Consider the following 19,945-nt stretch of genomic DNA (forward strand, 5'->3'; position numbering starts at 1 on the left):
ACAGCCCCACAGGGGCTATAGGAGATGGGGTTCAGCTCATGACCAGTCCTCACTGCTCCTTTGGCATGGGGAGCCCAAATGCGTGAGGTCAGGATGCTCTGGATAGTGGCTCAGGCGTGGTGATGAGCTGGGAGGAACCAGGCCAGCCTCTTCCCTCCAGGTAGGGTGACCCCTTCCTCAGACCATGAAGTCTCCACAGTGAAGGCAGGTCCTGCACCAGAGCGCAGCAGCCTCTGCCCCAGCTGGGAAACTGAGGCAGGGACCTCTGTCTAGCGCAGGTGCAAGGAGGATCTCCCCACCGCCAACCCCAGCAGGCCACGGCAACGAGGTGCCTGCTCCGAGCAGAGCACTCACAAACACATCCTGCACTGACGAAAGTCAGGAATACAGTTCAGCAGCTCCAGAGGCAACCCGTGTCCTGGCACCCCAGACACAAACCTTCTAGCCCAGTCTGAGAAGCACTGGCCATCCTGCCGGCCACCTCCTGCATGCGCTGCAGAGCCCTGCCAGACCCCAGTAAAACTTTACACCAGTGTTGAGGCAGAAGCTGCTCCAGCTCATGGTTTGTCTTCCCTGAGCCACAGCACCGAGTCCCCTCCTGAGATGGCAGCTCAGCAGACGCTGGCCTGTGCCTTTAGCTGAAAGGAGTTAAGCCCCGTAATCACCATGGACCCAGGGAGGATGCAGGTCCCAGACTCCCACCAGTGCAATGGCCCACCACAGCGGTCACCGCCACCTCCAAGGGCCCACCGGGAGGCTCTATCCCACCAGGCAACTGTCCTCCATGCTCAAGTCGCGGAGGGGATTTGGGCCCTGCTCCTGGTGAGTCCCACCACCTTCCTGCAAACATAAAACATGCAAAGACGCAGCCCAGCCCCGTGGCACGCTCTCAGGGTCAGGGCCACCTGGCTCCCCATGGCACCCAGCACCCACCACAACCTGCCTGTGCAAGGGAACATGCCCAGGAAGCACCAGGGTAAGAAACAACCACTCCCAACGTACCCATCCATCCTTACCCTCTGCAAGGAACACTGTTAAGGGAATGATTTCAAAGAGCAACATCCCCTTCCTCACTCACAGCCCCGCCAATCATCCCCTCCACATCCCAGACCTGCACAGTGGCAGAGGAATGGTTAGTTTCAAAGCCATGTCGAGGTTTTACCCCCGTTTCATGAGAAAAATCACTGCTTGCCTGGGACTCGCAAAAACCAAGCAGTTAAAAATTTGCTGTTCAGGCCAAAAATGCCCTGGCCAGGCACCCGCGCTTCAATGAGAGGCCCTGAAAATGCACTGCAAGCACTGCTTCCACCCAAGCAATAACTCCCAAGATATTGATTTGTAAGTCACAATTAACAACTGCTTCATTCATGAACCAGTAGTTGGCTATGATTAGAAATAATTTAGAAGAAATTATGCCACCATTATCTGCCACTTAGAGAACTCCCAGCAATCACTTCATCTGCACGGAGTGCTTACCCTGCCTGCCGTTCACCTCTCCTTCCCTGTACTGCCAGGGGCCCCCAGCCCACCTCCCTGTCTCTGTCCCAGGCAGCGGGCACGGGGGGGACACAGCCCTGTTCCCTGCAGAGCTTCCACCTTGACACCCATGGGTGCCTCCACGGGCCATTCCTCCCGTGGGTGGGTATGCTGGTGGCTGACCCAGAGGCCGAGGCAACAGTCTGAGAAGAGGCTCAAAGAGGGGCTGCGGAGGGGGGGAAGCTGCAAGGAGGACCCACAGGCTGGATTTTGCAAGCAGCAGGGCTGGACCTAGGTCCTCCTGGAAGGTGCAGGTGAGCAGGAGGAAGCACCACGGGCTCAGGCTCCACTGGGACAGGGCATCAGGAAAGCACAGAGCTTTGTGGCACTCCCAGACTCACACACAGTTTCTTCTGGCTGCATGATGTGTTACGGAGTTACATTAATTGGTCTTTTTTGCATGAAGTGACCTCTTCACCAGGGCTCCACACGCTGGCCCCCAGCACAGCAAGCAGATTCCCCTTCAGCCCCCCTCCTCGTACCCCCAGACGCTGCTGTGACTTTGCAGGAGGGACCAGGGTCTCCAGCTCTGCAGCTGGGGTTACCCCGCCACAATCTCCATGTCTAGCAGAAGTGACCTGCCCACCAGCTACCCATGGCAGGTTGCACTGTCATGGGCTGCTTTTAGCACCCTGTGAAGGCACTGCTGTCAGCCAAGGGACTTGCCAGGGTGGCAACAAGCTCCTGGACAAGAGTCATGAGTGCCTCCAGGAGCCCAAGCCTCCACAGTCTGCTGTTCACCAGGCTTCCCCTGCTTTGGTCTGGTCCCAAAGGTCCCACTGCAGGGGTGGACCTCTGTGAACTGCCCATATGGCAGTTTCTTACTGGTGGAGCAGAGGTGTCATTAGGAAAAGCTGCTAGCTGCATCCCTCATCCCAGGATCCTCCTTGGTGCCCAGTGCTGCCTTTACATAGGCTTCATCCTTCCCTTCTTTGCCTGCAGCCCCTCTCCTTCCCTCTCCACCTCCAGCCCCTCCGCTGCAGGCCTCCTCAAGGCCTTGAGGAGCCCTTCCCTCACCCTCCTGGCATTGTCCACTTGATCTGTCCATCCCCATCTGCTCCGGCTCACCAGCCCACAACAACGCGGGGGCTTGGCTTCCTCGTGTGCAGAGCCCCAGGCTCGAGGAATACCAGAAGTGACAGCGCTGCACAGCTCAGGGACCCGCCAGGGACACGGCGCCCAGCTCTCGCCCTGCTGAGCTCCCCGCCAGCCTGGCGTGGGAGCTTTGCTGCCCCACACCTTCTTCTGTTCACCACCAGTCCACGCCAAGGCACTAACAGCCACCCTGGCACCGGCTCCACAGCCCTGGCCTCTCCAGGATCCAGGTGTCAGCAAGCTCTGAAGGAGCAGGGCTGTGGAAGACCCGGGGCTTGGTCCTCGCCCTGCACATGCGTCCTGCAGGCAGCCACGGCGGGAGAGAGGTGGGCAGATCCCACAGACCCTGGGATGCCCATTCTGGTGACCATTTCCAGGAAAGTGCCATCGAGAGAAGCTCTACCAAATTGGCGTTTTCTAACAAAGAAAGTTTTTGCTGAGAAATTCCCAGCTGGCTCCTGTATTAATTCCATTTACAGTAGAAATATATTCATCCTATGGATTATTTACAGTACATGAGCAGGGCCCAGCTCCAACCGATAAGCCTGCTTTGTACAGGACTCTCCAAAAACACTTATTCTAGCCAGTCCACAACAGTAAACCAAATGATGCTGGTGCTGTTGAGACTGCTCTGCTATCTGCACACGTTCCCATTTAAAAAGAAATCAGAGTTAAGAAATCAGAGCTTCTGGCCAATCAGCCTGTTAATTAAAAGGATGAGGAATTACTGGAGGCAGTGGCATTGGGCTGTGCAGTACGAGAGAGTCCTCAGGCCTCCCCCTGCTGCTGGCCTTGGCTGCCAGCACAGCTCCGCAGCTGCAAGGGAGGGACAGGTCCTGCCGCCCAGGAGAGGGAGAGGGAGAGGAGACAGTATGTGCTCCACCATCCTCCCAAACCTGAGCCGCGGGAAGGCAGGCTGCCGGCCCCCCTCGCTTGGCAGCCCAGGGTCAGGTTCGTCTCACTCACATACCCTCTGCCTGCGCCCCAAAACAGGTATGACAGGCCCTCTGCCACACAGCACTTTGCTGTCCTGGTGAGACACCTCCCTAAGGTCCCTCTGCCCCCCAGGACACTCGGCACAAAGGTCAGGCCAAGGAGAGGCCAAGACTCTTTGGTCCTCTTCTGGATCTGGGGTCTCAAAGGGCCTCATCCCCAAAAGGGCACCCGCCTGTCCTGTCTCAGCGTGGCCAGAGAGCTCATCCTGGCCTCCCGACTGGCACGTTCAGCCTTCAGCACAAGGAGCCCATGCACCCTGCAACATGGTGGCCCAGCATGGCTCTCTTGGCCAAAGCTCCTGCGAGCCCACAGCCCCATCCACACCAGGCACAGAGTCAAGGTCACACCACCACCCACCTGCTCTTCTTGGGTCTTGCTCTGGGGGCAGGCTCAGAGCCGCTCTTCTTGTCTTTAGGCTCCTTGGGGGCTTTGGGTTCCCGAGGTTTCCGGGGCTTCTTGGCCACCTCCCTCTGCTTGGGCTCCTTCGGCTTCTTGGGCTCCTTAGACTTTTTAGGCTCTTTTGGTTCTTTAGGCTCTCTCCTCCTCTTTGGTTTCACCTCCACAGCTGCTTTTTCTCCCCCTTCCTGCTCTCCCAGATCCTTTTTCTTCCGTTTCTTCTTCACCCCCGTGCCCCCGCCCCCACTGTCCTGCATCCCGTTCTGGGTGCTTGTCCGCTTCTGGGGAGCCCCGTCGGGCTCCTCCTCTGGGCACTGGCACGGGCCGCCCGTGTCTGTGGCCGTCACCGTCACCTGGTGGGGCACCTCGTCCTGCTCCTCACTGCTGGCAAAGGGGTCCTGCGCCTTGCACTCCCAGGCATCCGACATTGGGGAGCGGCTCAGCACTTTTAAGCTTGGCGGCTGCAGAGAGAACAGAAAGGAGGCGTGTGAAGCAAATGCCACATATAGAAATAGCAGGCACTCTAGGGGGAACTGCAGCCCCAGCGAGGCTCTAATCACCTGGGTGCAGCACGAGCAACGTCCCTCGACATACAGGGGATTATGGCTAAGGGCCGCCACACACAGATGCAGCTCAAAGGGGAGGACCCCCCCTTTCCTGCCTGACGGAGGCTGACAGGTTAGAGAGGCTTTTTGGCTCCCCACCAGCCCATGTAGGTCCAGAGCGGAGGTGGCTGGCCCCTCTGGTGTGTCCCCAAGCACAGTCCTGCCTTTGATCGCACACCCCACTCTGCTGAGATCCAAAGCAACCCACGCACCCAAGCCACCTCCTGCCCATTGCCCAGAGCTAGGGATTGTCCTGGCAAAGCAGAGAGGGAATTAAGGATGCCTTGCAGCCTCTGGCAACAAGAAGCAGGCCCACAGGTCCGTTTGGGGCAGAGCTCAGGGCAGAAGAGGCGGGGTTAGACCAGCACCTTTCCTGGGAGCTGCTGGGCACCAGGCCTCCTTCCAGCCCAGGAGAGTGGAGCCGCTCTTCCTGCTCCGGCTCTTCCTTCACTTCCTGCGAACTTTCCAGCACTGAACACTGAAAGGAATTCAGCTGCCTCCCCAGCGTGCTCCACCGCAGCAGGCCCAACCAGAAAACAGCATGAAAAGGCCCAGCTCTGCTCGAGCAGCAGCAAGAGTGTCTGTGATAAGGAGCCCAGGCTCCTCAAGAGCAATCTGCGCCGATGGGGCTGGCAGGGGACAGCCAGAGGAAGGGAGCTGCAGGTGACGATTTGTAATGGGGAACAGAAACATCCCTTGGAGCAGCTGCCAGAGGGGGAAAGAGCAAGGGATGCGCAAAGGGCCGGGCAGAAGCGTAGCTGTGTGCAGCAAGGATGGGGAAAGTAACATGTCAGGCTCCTCTTCAGGTGCTCTGCCAGTTAGTTCCCATCCCCAGCGCCCCAGCACAGGCAGCACCTGGCCCTGCCTGCACACTCAGCCAGCCCACTGCATCCTCTCCTCTCTGCCTGTGATCAGGGGGCCACCGGAGTGCGGCTGGGCCCACGGCCAGCACTGATCCCTTGTGGTACTGCTGAGAGCCTGCCAGTGCCAGGCGCCCAGGGAGGTCTCTGCCCACTGCCCCTCCGGCCCCACAGCAGGAGAGCAAACCCCACAGCCTTCACAGGAGATGGCAAACTTTTCACCCACAACCACCTGATTAACTCCTCCGTTTAACATACAGCTCAGCCATGACCAGAGGGAACCTGCAGCCATCCCTGGCCTGGCTCACTGCCACGGGGCTGGCAGATCAGCACCAGACCAAGCCCAGCAGTGCGACCAGGGCTGGAAAGCTGGTCCTGCAGACAGGTGTTTGGTGGCTGTCCCATGAGACAAGGCACGGGGCTGAGCCCCTGCCAGGCCCACCCCGTCAGCCTGGAGGTGGCACCTCCTGGGCGGGAAGCTGTGGGGCAGCTGGTGAGTGGCCCGAGAGCCGGGCAGCGGCACACCTGTGAGGACGGCGGCAGTGCTCGCCCTGGCACCCTGTGCCCACGGCTGCCCCGGGCCAGGGGTGCTGGTTCCTTCACAAGCCACTTCCCTGGTGCTGAGGTGCCAGTGCCTCTGGCAGCAATACCCTGGCCCAGCCATCTGGCTCTTCAGATACCCCAGAGCTGTGGGAGAGAATGTAAATATTTACATCCTACGGGCTGAGGACTAGAGCCTGTTCGGGGTGGTCTAGGCGCAGGGCACTCTGTATGCTCAGATTTCTGATTTGGATTAGATGGAAGCATTAAATGAAACAGGTTGCAAAGGGGAAAAGACCCCCGATGCCCCTGCAGCCACCCATGAGTGGGGCTGCCAGCGCATCTGGCATCAGCCAGGCAGGCTGCACCAGCATCTCTGCCCGCACGTGGCCACCTCCAGTGCCTTGCCCTGGCCCCTGCTGCCGGTCTGCTCCAGCAAGCTGGGATGGGGGAGAGCAGCCATCCCGTTACACAGACAAGCCACCAAAGTGCACCCAAGCAATTAAGGAGAACCTATTCTGGGCCAGGAGAAAATCAGCACTACAGATGCTGCCTCTGAGCCCACAGGCTGAGCAACAGGATCAGTCCCAGCCTTTGCATTCCTCAGATCTTGCAAGCTCAGTATCAGCTGGAACAACTTACTGGATTAGCTACAAAGCTCACAGACCCCCAAGAGCCTGGATCTCCTTTTGCTTCTGTGCTGAACAGCAGCCAAGTGCAGATACCAGACGGAAAGCAAATCTTCAGCATCCTTGCACAGCAGGAAGGTGAACTACTCCTTCCCAGCCTCAGCTTGTAGCCCTGAGTCTCGCAAGGGGCTGCCCGCTTCCAGGCAGACCACCCAACGAGCAACAGGTCTGGATACCGCAATTCTGGTGCCGTCCAAGAGCAGGCGATGTCACCTGCCCTGCCAGAGAGGGGTTCCCTGGCTCACCCACAGGACTGGACCAAGACTGGGCTGGGAGCGGTGCTGAGCACCTGGAGCAGCTCTGTCCCTGACAGCCTGTGCCTGGGGGAGCTGAGCCACAATGGCCAGGCATGGGGACGTGGGTCCCTCTCGTTGCGTGCTTCAGCAATTCCCAGCAAACCAGTGTGGAGTAGGAAGTGCTGAAACTGGCTCATGATTTCCACCACTGTACACCAGCCAAGGGGTCCAAAGCTCCCCCCTACCCCATCTGCTGTCTGCACCTACAGCTCCAACGCAGGCTATGGAGCCCAGGCAGGTCCCGCTCGCCATTGGCACGTCCACTGCCCGGCAGGAGCCTCAGGCCCCGCTGCATGAGACAGGCTGATAAAGCTCTCAGGAGAACAGGCCGCAAACCGTGACCTACTTTGTGGGGTCTGCCTTGTGCCTGCGTTGTGCTGCTTAGGCAAATCGGAAAGGGCATTTTGGTGATTGCTGATGAAGACATCCCAGCCTGCCACAAGCCCTGCTGCAATAAAGTTGAATGCTTTATAGAAACAGCCACGAGCTGTCAGAAGGTTTGTGAAAATGCAAGCCATCCCTCTGCTCCTCCCGCATCACCTCTTGGCTGCCAACAGCCCCTCCAGCCTCTAGGCAAGCCCATCACGGTGGAGCACAGACATGTCCACCCCAGCACACCTCCCAGGCAGCACTGCAGGTCCCCAGATCCAGCAGTGCCAGCACTTTGCCATGGGATGCCCTGTGGGCATCAGACGTCACAGCCTGCTGTGTCCGGGAAGCAGTGCTGGTACCAGTTAGCAGCGCTTGCCTCCAGCTGGAGCAGCCAGAAGCTTCTGGCGCAGGCCCTGCCATGAAAGGGCCATCGAACACCAGCCTGTGGGACCGAGCAGCTCATGGTCAGCTCCTCCATGCTGACTGCTGGCAAGGTACTGCCAGCCCCAGAAACCCTTCTGCACCCAAGGCTGCTTGGTTTGTCTTGAGGGGAAAAGGCTCCATGTCATACTCCTACAAGTCCATGGCAAGCTCCTGCCATCCACATAGGACTGTGCTACCGAGTACAAATCTGCAGTCAGAGCTCGGCGCACTACTGCAAGCCAGGGAATGGGCTTTTCCTACTTCCCCTTGATGAGGTTCAGTTTATCCTGGCTTCTCGTCAACAGGAAAAGCCTGAGAAAGCAGTGCCAGTGTTATCCGTGCTCCTACATGGCTTCAAAGCACACTCGCAGCTTGCCTGCAGCAGCCTGGCCAGCCCTTTGTGGCAGGCAGGAGCACACTGTCCCCGTGCAGCCAGTGCCGGAGCATCAGCTGCTGCCCCTGTGCTGCAGGGAACCACCACCTCTGCTTCCAAATGGTGAGGAGCTGAAGGGCCCGTGTCACACCGATGGGGACAGAGCACCACAGGGAGCTCTGCTGCAGCAGCAACCTCCAGGCTGAGTGGCCTGAGACACACGTCTCCACGAGCCATCAGGCTGCCCATGGCTTTGCCCAGGCTACTGGCCACCAAGTCTGCAGCAACAGCCAGCAGTGACACACTACCACGTTCAGACTCCCTTCACAGGGGAGAAACACATCCAGCTTCAGGAGCCTAACATCCAGCTTCAGGAGCCCAAACCTGGCAAATCGTAGCCCCAGGACGCTTGCTGCAGCAGGCAGGCAAGGCGGGCTCTCCTTGGCTGCTCTGGACCAGCCAAGGGCCGCTCTAGGCCAGTGCTCTGACCCCAAGTGGAGCAGGAGTGGGGCAGGGCAGGCAGTGTGCTCTGCCTCCCCATCTGCCCACACTGAATGCGGCTTTGGAGCTCCAGCAGCAGGACTGCATCCAGACCATGGTAGCTAACAGCTGCATGAACCCACCTGTAACCATGGGCACCAAAGCACCAGTGGCATTCAGTACTACAAACTGATAAGTTATGGGAAAAACCCACTAATTTTGTTTAAATCGTGCTGCCCCCCTAAGTGGCTTCTAGTTCTCAAGGTGTGAGAGTACAAAGGAGGATTTCCTCGTCACCCGCTCTGTCCCATTCACTGTTTTGCCATTCTCCATCACATCCTTCCCCTGCAGAGCTGTCTTGGCCCAGCTAAGGTACAGTCACTCTCTCCTCGCAGGTGGGCTGGGCCAGCTCTCAGACCATCTGCCTTACCCTTCTCTGCACCTCTTCTAACCCCATCAGCTTTGGGGTGGCAGTAGGAAAGCACGCAGTATCAGAGAGGTACCACATAGCAGCAGGAGGGTTTCTGCTGTTCCTTCTCCCTTTCCAAACCACTGAACGCACCTCTGGGACAACCTGCAGGCAGATGCCAAACTCTCTGCCAGCATTTTAGAGTCTCCTCCAGGAGCAGGGACAGCCCCAAGTGAAGATACGTGCATGGCTGATTTCCCCATATGCATTACTTGGCACATCTTAAGACTTTTCAACTCTTCAGACTCCGTTTCCATTTCAGCATCTCAGATCATTGCAGGAATCAGCTGGCGCCTTCTCCCCTGCTCCGTGCCATGAAAGCAGAGACATTTTTCCTGTACTTTGCTTTCTGTTCTTTAACCAGTCACCAATTCACAGAAAGACCTCTTATCAGGACAATGCTTAACTTCTTTAAAAGCATTTGGTGAGAAACTTTCTCAACAGTTGTTTGGGAGCCCATGAGCACTGTACCAGCCCAGACCAATCTCACCCTGCCATCTGGCAGATTGCAGGGACTAACTTTGCTTTACAAAGGCCACACTGACTATTCACCAGTGTAGTATTTTCATAGACAAAGTGTTTATTATAGCTCCTAACGACTTACCCAGTACCCCAGTAAACCTATTGGCCTTTAATATCACATTTGCTACACCTCCCTTTCCATGGATGTGGCCCTGATGGGCAACGGCCCCTAACACTATTTATTAGCGATTCCCAACATCTCATCAGGCTCCTTTACAATTCTAGAGTAAATACCATAAAAGCCTGGTGGCTTGTGTTACTTTGCTCAAAAATGTCTTTATCAAACCCTTTAATTTAAGGGCAACTCTCTGATGTGTCTGGCATCAGGCACGGCTCTGGGTTGGGAGCCTTCCTGGCCAAGCTGTTCTGCCAACGCCCTGGTTCCATGAGCACTCACTTGACACCCCAATCGCTTATTTACCCTGTGACTCCTCTTAAAGGCTTTTTAGTGCTGAGATATTTGGAAAAAAAATTATTATTAGACTCTGTGTCTTTAGCAAGTGGTTCCTAAAAATCTTTTTAGTCCTGCCTTGTTACAGGTTTACTTTTAAATTCCCAGAATATGTGTCCTTTTCCTTACTACAACTTTTTTTAACTGAAGAAAAAGATCATTTTACATTGAACAGCCTCTTCTATACGTCTTCTTACATGCCCACCTAACCATGCAGGTTTGTTGTTTCTGGGGTATTTTGGAACAGGGGGGAAGTAAAGACGACAACTTCCAGGTTTTGGTAGGTGATGCCCACCTCTGAACCTCTGGTACCATACCCAAGCAGCCTCCATACGCCCAGTACGCTTTCTATCCTTAGAGTTGTGCCTTTGCACTGTCTCTCAACTGGCACTTTTTTGGTGGTGATTGTAACAATTTTACATTTTCGGAATACACTTTCACATAACGTTTGTACATTTTTTTTATTCCCAGAGGAATCTTCTATAAATTACATTTCATGCAAGTCCCTCAGCAGCAGCTGGAGCACAAAGTCTTGTCCCATGCGTCTAACTACTGTCAAAGAGAAGGTCAGGGGAAAAAAAAATGTTTAAAACCTCCCCAGAGAGCCATGAAGGCTAACAGAGAGCACTTATAATTGCATGATCCCACTAGAGGGCAAAGCCAAGGTTAGGGTGGGACTTAATGGTGTGTTTCCTTAACTTAAAATTGTTTAATTTCGTTTATAGTCCCAATTTGACTTGACTTCCCAGTTTTTATTCAGGACTTAAGGGAAAACACCACAAGGAGATGGGAGGCAAAGTGGCACCTGCCCCTGGTCTTCGAAGGGCTCCCTCCGCTCTCCCAAACTGCTAAGCCTGCGAGATGCACCAGCCACCCCGGCCCATGAGGGTCACACAGCACCCCTGACCCTCTCCAAGCCCTCCAGCAAAGAGCAGAGCTGGGTTCACAGGGACCTGAAAGAACAGTTTAAAAACTCCACTTGGCACGTGTGCAGGGAGCTTAGGAGCAGTGAAGTTCAGCAGCATTTTCCCCACGACTGCCCAGGGCGTGCACCAGCCCAGGGCCAGCGGGACTGCCTGTGGTCTGAGCTGGGTCTGAAACCCTCGCCCTCACCCTGCCTGCACCAGGTACCTGCAAAGGGAACAGCAGAGAAGAGGAACGAGGGGGAACAGCAACTGCAAAGAGAAGGTGGGGAGGGGAAGAAGGAGGGAACTGGGGATAGGGAAGGGGCACCTAGGACAGGGGGCCAGGATGACACTAGGACACTATGGGATGAAAGTCCTAAGGAGCAAGTGAGAATGGAGAACAGCAGGCAGCTTTGGGTGAAGACAAGAGAAAACTGGGCCCAAGCACCTGGGAGAGGTACAGCAGAAGGGGTCAGGCTTGGCTGGACGGGGCAGAAGATCCTGCACCTTGTGCCCAGCCAGGAGGGAACCATCACACACCCAGAGCCCCGCTCCCTCCATGGCCTGTAAGACCACATCACCTTCCCTGCCTCTGGCGCTCCTGGGCTCCCACCCCATGGCTGGGCAGCCCAGCATCATCATCTGCCCCATAAAGGTGGCACAGTTTATACAGCTTACGCACTTGCCATGCGATACCCAGAAAGGCGGGAGCAGAGAGAGGCTACCCTGGACCCACGTGGCAGAAGTCTCAGGCCAGCACTGCTGGGAGGCGTGATGGGGTGAAGCTGACATTGCATTGGTACTCCTGGGTGTCGGAGCCTCCTCGCCAGCCAGCATCACTCCTGATCCGTACCCAAACCCTGCAGTACCACACAAGTTTTGGGGTGGGAAGGGGAAAGGAGCAACAGCCTGATGTCCACCCTGCTGCCCATCCTGCGCCTCAGGGCCCTGCCCTGAGCTCTGCAGGCTTTCCCCACCAAGAGCACAGCGTTCCCAGCAGGGCAAAGCTCTGCCACAGACTCAGGGTCTGAACAGCAGCTCCATCCTGTGAGGAGGCCACAGCTGAGCCCTTCTCATGGTCATCGCCAAGAGCAAAGCCAGCTCCCCTGGCTACCAGACTCGGACAACATCCACACAACACACTCTTGCCGGGCAGCGTGACCAGAGCCAGCAGCAGTGGCCATGCCACATGCTGTCTTGCATGCAAGTGCCAGCACCATTCAACCCCCGTTTGCTGCAGGCTGGGCCAGGCTTTCCTGCAGCCCCCCAGGAGAAGCAGGACGCCTCCACAGAAGCCCTGCATTTGGGTCTAAGGCACAGCTCAAACCCCACAGAGATCTGTCCATGGGGACCCTGACTGCAGGGGTCATCAAAGGTTTCCATGCTCTTTAGACAGAGGCCAACGTCCAGGGGCTGCCCAGCACCCCAGCTGCTCGGCTTCCCCCCACGGCACTGACTGAAGCCACCAGCCAGGCTGCCGCCATGCCAGCAGCCCAAGATGGGCACCATCACACAGCTCTGCCTCCCCGAGACGGCCACACTGGCAGCCACCGGCCCAGTCTATCTGTGCAGCCGGTTGCAGAGCCCTGTGACGGGAGCGGAAAAGGCAGCTTCGTCCATACACAGCGTTTTAGCAGACTGTTGAGCCACCCTCTCTAGCAGCTGCAAACCCCACCGGTGGCGTGCACAGCATGGGCTGTTGTATTCTAGTCGCTGGGTGTCCACACCCCTTGTTTCCAGCTCTTAATGCAATGCAGCAGAAGCTAAAAATACACAAGTGCCACCCTCCATCATGTCTCCGAGCAGGCTCTGCAGTCGCCATGGGATGTGCGTGACGGAGGTGGGGTCTGGCTCCATTCCCGAGACACTCCACCAAGACGCAGCCCTCAACAGTCACAGCCAGGAAATTCCGTCTCGTGACCGAGCCAGCCCTGGCAGCGGGCACACATGTCCCCACCACCCTGGCGCAGGGCACAGCAGGGGCAGAGGGCAACGCTGCTGCCCTAGGCTGGCCAGGCTGCCCTCCCTGCTTAGTCCTCTCTGGCAGGGCAGAAAGGCAGGCAGGGAAAGAGCACGGAAAGAGGAGGGCCTGTGCAGCAGCATGCTGCCATGAGTGGCAGCAGGGCGAGGAGCCCTCAGGACCATGGGGGAGGACCAGGACCAGTGCTCCCGGCTGTGGGTGGAGGAGCAGGGCACCCTGGCAGCTCACCGCTCCCCCTGCTCTTCATCTTTACCAGAGTGGGTGCCCACATGCTGCTCGACAAAGCAAAATTCCTCCGTGCACCTGACAGTCTCATCACCACAAAAAAAGCCCAAGATGGGCCAGGAGCCCATGGACACAGCCTGGGACAGACACACAAGTGTCCTCAGGCTCGGGAGCCCCCTTTCCCCTGCACCGGCTCCCACTGCTATCAGGACTCTGCTCCAGCCCCAGGGAGCTCTAATAACAGCCCTTGGCAGTGTTTGCAGTAGGTGAAACATGAAAGCTCAGGCTTCACTTAAACAGATCCATAAAATTCAGGAAAAACCTTCATTTTATGCAGTGAGTGCTTGAAGCAAAGGCAAGCAGAGCTCCCACAGATACTCCTGGGGACCTGCACGCCCTGACGCGTCCCTGCTGCGAGGGCTGCACAGCAGCCATGCAGTGCCCGCAGCCCCTGCTGTTCCCCGCTGCCTCCCCACACCGCTTGCCACACACCGCTGGGGATCAGGCCATTCCCACTGCCTCCAAGCCCAGGCTGAAAAGTCAGAAGAACCCTCCAGGAGAAGGCAGGAGCTAAGGGGTCACAGGGCTTCCCATCCCCTCCCTCTCCAAGAGGCAAGCAATGCTGCTCTGCTCTTATAGTCTGTGCAGGATGGGAGCATTTCTATGGCTGTAGAATACGGAGATTTACAGGCACTGTGGGATAACTGCATTTATTTTAGTTCAATATTTCTCAGGTTATTTAACAAGTCACAGCTTGGCAGAAATAAGCAGGAGTAGAAGACCCTTCAGTGCCCAGGGAGGAGCAGGACACAGATGGGAGAGGCAGCCCAGGGAATGACGGTGCTGCTGAAGCCCTCAAAGAAAATCCATCACTTGTCATTGCTCCCTGAGGTAGCTAGGCACCCCTGTCCCACCTCCACCAGCAGACAAGGCACCCTGGCATGAAGCCTTGTAAGTCACGAGGGAAGTGACAGGTTTCACGAGTTAGTCACAGCTTGGTGACAAATCCACCAGATTTTCATGCATTACTAAGAAAGAAGAGTCATGCAAACACAGACCCTGCCTGCGCTAACAACAGCTCCTCATCTGGTGCACCAGTTGGCAGTGCCCTGCACGCCAACCCATCCCAATCTGTGCAGGAAGGGTGGCACTGCTGCAGGGGCCAGCAAGGGGGCACAGAGAGGAGCTCCTCCCAGGACAGTCTGCTGCAAGATCCCAGCTCTCCAGCCCAGGCTTTGTAATCCACTGGTGGTGGACACAGGCAGGACAAGGCACTTGCTCAGGGCAGCCATGGACTTTGGAAAGGAGAGAGTACATCCATAACCCATTCCCAAAGGAAGCTGACAGCTATCTTGCCATCCCTCACCAATATGAAGGGTGCCACGGGCCTGAACACACACCTACATGATGACCAAGATGGAGCTTCTGCAGGTGAGAGGCTGGCAGGGAGACACGTACGGAAACGCGTGGCCCTTGAGAGCCCTGGGAACCACACAAGCATCTCATCTTCTCCAGAGAGACTGCTCAATGGACTTTTGAAGGCAACAGCCCTTCTTGGTGCCATGAGGAGTCTGTTTACAAGGTGTGGGAGCTCCTGGGCTCAGGTGTTCAGGGGAACGTGGAATGGCACCTCTTGCTAGTTTTGCCTCCAGTGCCTCTCAGGCAGACTCTGCAGAGCATGGCAGGGAGCCACGCACCTCGGGAAGCGGCCACCCCCTTCACCACATCAATCAGGAACCCAGAGTACCCCCAGGAGCCCTGCTTGGCCAGGCTTTCTTCCAGACGCTGAACTCACAGCAGCATTTCTGACTGCTGCCCAGACCCTTCTGGGGACACCCCAGCACAGACCTTGCAGAGCTGGTGACCCCAGGAACACTGCAGCCCACTCCGTCACATGCTGCAAGGATCATCCTACACTGCTGCCAGTTCAGAGAGCTCAGGAGATGGGCAGCTCGACCCCTGCCCCTCCTTGCTCACACTGGCATGCCTTTATCTCCCTCCCAGACTTTATCTGCAGGGGCAGTTACACAAAACACTTTGGCAGCTGAGCCCTCTAAAATCTCCAAATGCTGGGGGAGGACGGTTTTGCTGTGCTTAAAACCCACGTCATTTCAGCAATCCCATTTCCAGAGCAGCCAAACCTGCTATATTAGTCCAATGGAGCGGTGGGAATTTCTTACCCGGGCTTTGCTACCAGAGGAGAGAGATCACTCACCCGTGCCCCAAAGTGCCCTGCTCTCCTCCAGGCCTTCCCCCTGCCCTGGCAGGAGTGATCCAGCAGTGCTGGTATGCAAGACCTGCTGTGCTTCCCTCCTCCTCACCTTAAGGCTGGCTCCGCTTCTTCACAGCATCTTTAGGACACACTGATAAACTCACTACTTCCTACAGTATCGGTGCTTTGTACACACACCTTCCTATATCCACAGCATTTGGCTTGCTGCAAGCTCATAACAGCACACTCACCTCTTCCAAACCCTTCCCTCCCTTCCTCCTCCCCATTAACCTGCCATGACGGTGCGATCTGCAGCTGCCCTGAGCAGCACGAAGACGCTGCTTCAGAGGTGGCTAGAAATGCCACCAGCTCGTGCTTTCCAACAGATTTATCCCTTAGCTCAGTGTTCAATTTAATGGTTTCCCATTAAAAGCAGCACAGACACAAATCAGCTCAGGGTGGACCGGTTTGTTTTACCAGCCGTATTTCACCCCAGCAGGCAGAGCGAGTCTCCATGCATGTAACAGGTCCTTTCCCCTTATCAGAGCACCGATGGTCAGGTTCTTCCTCTGCACACAGTTAATACAAAGACCACTGGCTCATAAATCTCCTCCAGGAGCAGCAGGTAGTTATGATCCAATGTGGCAATTCAGAAATGGCAGCTTGGTGGGATGGGATTATTTCTGAGCAAGGGAAGATTCCCTGCCAAGCTCTCACAGCCCCGCAGACATGATCTTCCCCTATCTCCCTGCTGGCGTTAGTCCTGGAGCATCATGTTATTAGCAGTAATCACAGCAAACATGCGGTTTTGTAATATATATGTGATGAGGTTCAAACAAGAACCAATACTAGGGACTTTGAGGGAAAAGAAGGGTCACTCCTCCACATGGAACAGAACCAAATCAAGAGCATTACTATTACTGAAGATAAACCCCACCTTGTTCAATTGCCCACATCAGACTCATCCGCTCTAGGCTGCAACTCAGGTCAAGCTGTCGTGCTGAGCTGCAGCCCTGTATGGAAATGCGAGGCCCACCCCCAGCCCCCTTCCCACCACACATCAACTGCAACAATTCACAGACAGGACATGGTCCCCAGGCCTTGCCGGCTGAGTTGGGAGAATGAGAGAGGGTCACAAACCTGCTTTTCTTTTTTCTGTATTTTCATTATCATCAAATCTGGGATGAATGTTATTTCTGCAAGACACAACACAAAAAAAAATTCACAATAAAGAGACTGGTGAACCTGAGGTACTCCATCCTTCCACATCACGCCTCCAAGAGGCCGAGCCAACCCCGGTGCCGCTCAGAGCAACAAAGCTGCAGGAGTGAAACGCTCTCAGAGACAAGCTTGGGGACATCTGCTCTGCTGAGCCATGGCAAGGAGCCCGACCACACCTTTCCCCGCAGCTCAGTGCTATGTGAACCCCGCCGGCAAGACCAACCTCACAGTCGCAGTCCCAGCATGAAGTGGTGCACCTGAGGCTAGCGGAGACGCACTCCACCTCCCCAGAGCCCCAAACCCACCCCAGGCACCCCTGAGAGATGTGTCAGATGCTGCCAACCCTGCAGCAGCAGAGGGAAGCAGTAAACAAACCAGCCTCTGCCAAGCAGCGATGACAGCAGTAAGAGACGTGGAGAGGATGCAGGAGCTTGAGGCAGGCTGTGAGCCCTACTACCAAGGAAGAACTGCTAGGGGGATGAGGACGGGGCAAGCAAGGAGCGGGGAAGAGCCATGCTGGCAGACACCATCTCCTCAGTGAGCTGCAGCAGCCCTTGGAGCAGCACTGGGGCAGGGCCAGCTGCCTCCTCAGGCCTGTGCCCCTGCAGCGCAGGAGGATGCTGCGTGAGTGACACCCACCTTGCAGCCCACAGGAGGAGGGGGGCTGCAGGCAGAGGTGATTCCCAAGCAACCCCCCCACACCAGGCCTGGCCAGAGGGGCTGCAGTTGCAAGTCCAGCTCTTAGCAGCACCTTAGTGCCAGAAGCAGAACTGCCTGTGCAACCAGGTCCCCACACTGTCCCCCACCGGAGGAGGGGACCAACGAGGGACCTGTGGCAATACAGCACCCCGACAGCTCTCTGGGGTGAAGACTGTTCTCCCAGGACCCCTGTACCACAACTCAGCACCCTGCACCCATTAGCTGTGGTTGGGCTCAGCCAGCAGCACCTTTTAGCTGGTCTCTCCCCGATGGCCACAGCTCCCTGCAGGCACTGCCTGAGCAGCTGAGCCCAAACGCAGAGACACAACACCCAGCACACCCCCTCCATGGGCTGCCACGCACCCTCAGGATGGGGCCAGCTGGCGAGCAGACACGCACCTGCCCAGGCCCAATTTCTCTGGGGATTGGGCATAGGTTGGACACCATCAGATGCAGGACAAAGCCGGGCTCACTGCTTCCCTCCTGCCGGTGCTGTGTCAGTAGAAAGGCCAGGAGCAGCCCCGCCACGCGCAGGGTCAGCATCAGAAACAGCACCGATCCTGGGTGGATGGGGCATTGCTGCAGCTCCCCAGGATGAACACGCTTACCAGCTATGACAGTCAAGAGGACACGGTGAGGTTACAGCCCCGTGCCCTCCCCGCAGCAGCCCCAGCCACGGTACACTTGACAGAGCTGTCGGGGTTTGCCCAGAGCCCCCTGCTCCAGGCAGTAGATGCTTTTTGGGGAGCTGACCCTCAGCAGTTGTCTGCTCCCACAGTACCAGCAATGCGCACCAAAGAGCCCAGAAGTATTTGACAAGTGTTTTAGACAAAAATCCCACAAACACCTGCCTCTCGTTTCCCTCCCATACCATGCAAACCCCACTCCACGAGCCACAGCGACACGAGAGCCTCCCTTGCTGCTGCAGCTGTCAGACTCGCTTGGCACAAGGGCGCAGCTTGCACCACCACCAGTCTGCAGGCGAGGCCCAGCAACCCCCCAGCACCCCCCCATCATGTCTCCCCTCCCTGGCAGGAGCACCCTGCTAGGCCCAGACCTTATCGAAACCCAGAGCCATTTCTCTCCTAACCCAGTGGCCTCTCTTCCCAAAGGGGAGAACCCAGTGGGTCCTACAGGTGGGCAGTGCTCAGGCCAGCACAAGAAGGGACCAATTCTGCACGCCGATGCTGGTCCATGGCTCATGCCCACCACACCAAGGAGAAGAGGCAAAGGCTTCTAACTCTGATCCCTGCTACATGGCACAGGCCAGACCAGCACATCCTACACATAAGTCAAGCTTGGTGGCAGTAAGACAAGGCACCCAGTGCCACCAGCTGAGTGGGGAGGAGTTTGATGGCATCTGTAGACAGGATGACACAGAACTTCTTTCTCATGACTAAGCCTGCCAGCCCCTCCTGTACTCTTCCAGAAGGCCCAGAAGGGCCCGGAGGACAAGGGGCTAAGCCAGGCTGGAAGATGCGTGCAGCTGCAGCAGTGGTACTCTCCAGGAAGGATGAGGCAGAAATTTCAGACTGAGCGGACGTTGCAGCTCAGAACAATCCTGCTGGGCTCCAGCAGAGAGCAGCCCCATCCCAAGGGTTTGCTCGGAGCCAGAAGTGTTGGAGATCTGGGTTCGGTTCAGCTTTCAGAGAGGTCTCTGGGCTGCAGGAGACTCCAAGGTGCTCAGCTTACCCCTCCTCACCAGCAGCACATCAGCACGCTGGCCTTCACCCACCAGCCCCAGCCTGCGCCCAGCAGGTCCTGCCAGGGCCCATTCAGTCCCCCTCGGCTCTGAGGGCAGGAGATGCTCTTGCCCTGGCTCTGCTTCCCAGACTTTCACTCACACATTTTCTTTTCGAGTAACCCAGAAGATGGATCCTGGGCCCTCCAGCCCTTGTGGGCACTAGCGTACTCTTCCTGCTCTGTTTTCTTTCCATCATCAAAAGGCTGTGAGCTCCCTCAAGCTGCCCCTTCCCCAGAGCCCTGGCAGCCATGGGGTCCCCTCTGTGCTCACGGAGCTCTCCCTGTCACCTCCTCACCCCGAGGACTCACTCCCTGACACTTAACTAAGTGCCCCCCACTTGTCACTTGGCAGATACCGAGGGTTTTTACAGGCTAGCCCCAAAACAGAGCTCACACAACGCATACAACTTCCAGGCCTGCAGGCTGAGCCCTGGCACCTGGCATTACGGCACTGAGGTGCCTGTGCACACCTCCGGCAGCCTCCTGCTGACACAGCCGCGGGGACAGCACCAGGTTGGGATCCAGCAGCACCACCTTCTCCCAGGGCAGGAGAGCAGGATGTTGGCAGCTTTCATCTGCACCCCTCCGGGAGCCACTGCATCTCACCAGCGTGGCTCTGGCCACCTCCAGAGCCCAAGGCAGGGCCAAAGCCAGCCCAGAGAGAGACTATGAGGACATCTGTAGCCCTCTGCCTCCACCCCAGCAGAGCCAGGGCCCCACAGTGGAGCACACAGGCGGTTTCACTGAGACCCAAGAGATGTCAGCGAAGGAGAGACTCGGACGTTGTCTGCAAGGCAGCAGTTCGGCACCACTTCTGGCAAGCAAAAGCCAAGATAAATACCTTGCTACAAGTTCC

General features: G+C 56.9%; 1 protein-coding gene across 7 annotated transcripts in view; it reads right to left on the minus strand.

Annotated features, from left to right (window-relative positions):
• The window catches only part of CHD6 (chromodomain helicase DNA binding protein 6), a 94,860-nt gene that overhangs the window by 45,165 nt on the left and 29,750 nt on the right, over nucleotides 1–19,945 (minus strand). For 6 of the 7 annotated variants that reach the window (XM_076352314.1, XM_076352310.1, XM_076352313.1 and 3 more), the window contains exons 2-3: nucleotides 16,567–16,622; nucleotides 3,985–4,484 (exon numbers count right to left, since the gene is read on the minus strand). In XM_076352314.1, coding sequence (XP_076208429.1) covers nucleotides 3,985–4,484; nucleotides 16,567–16,599 — 533 coding nt within the window. In that variant the 5' untranslated portion in view covers nucleotides 16,600–16,622. The remainder of the gene's footprint in view (nucleotides 1–3,984; nucleotides 4,485–16,566; nucleotides 16,623–19,945) is intronic. The other variant, XM_076352311.1, reaches the window with a different exon arrangement.

This window comes from Aptenodytes patagonicus, chromosome 14, assembly GCF_965638725.1.
Source record: "Aptenodytes patagonicus chromosome 14, bAptPat1.pri.cur, whole genome shotgun sequence".
Lineage (NCBI taxonomy): Eukaryota > Metazoa > Chordata > Aves > Sphenisciformes > Spheniscidae > Aptenodytes > Aptenodytes patagonicus.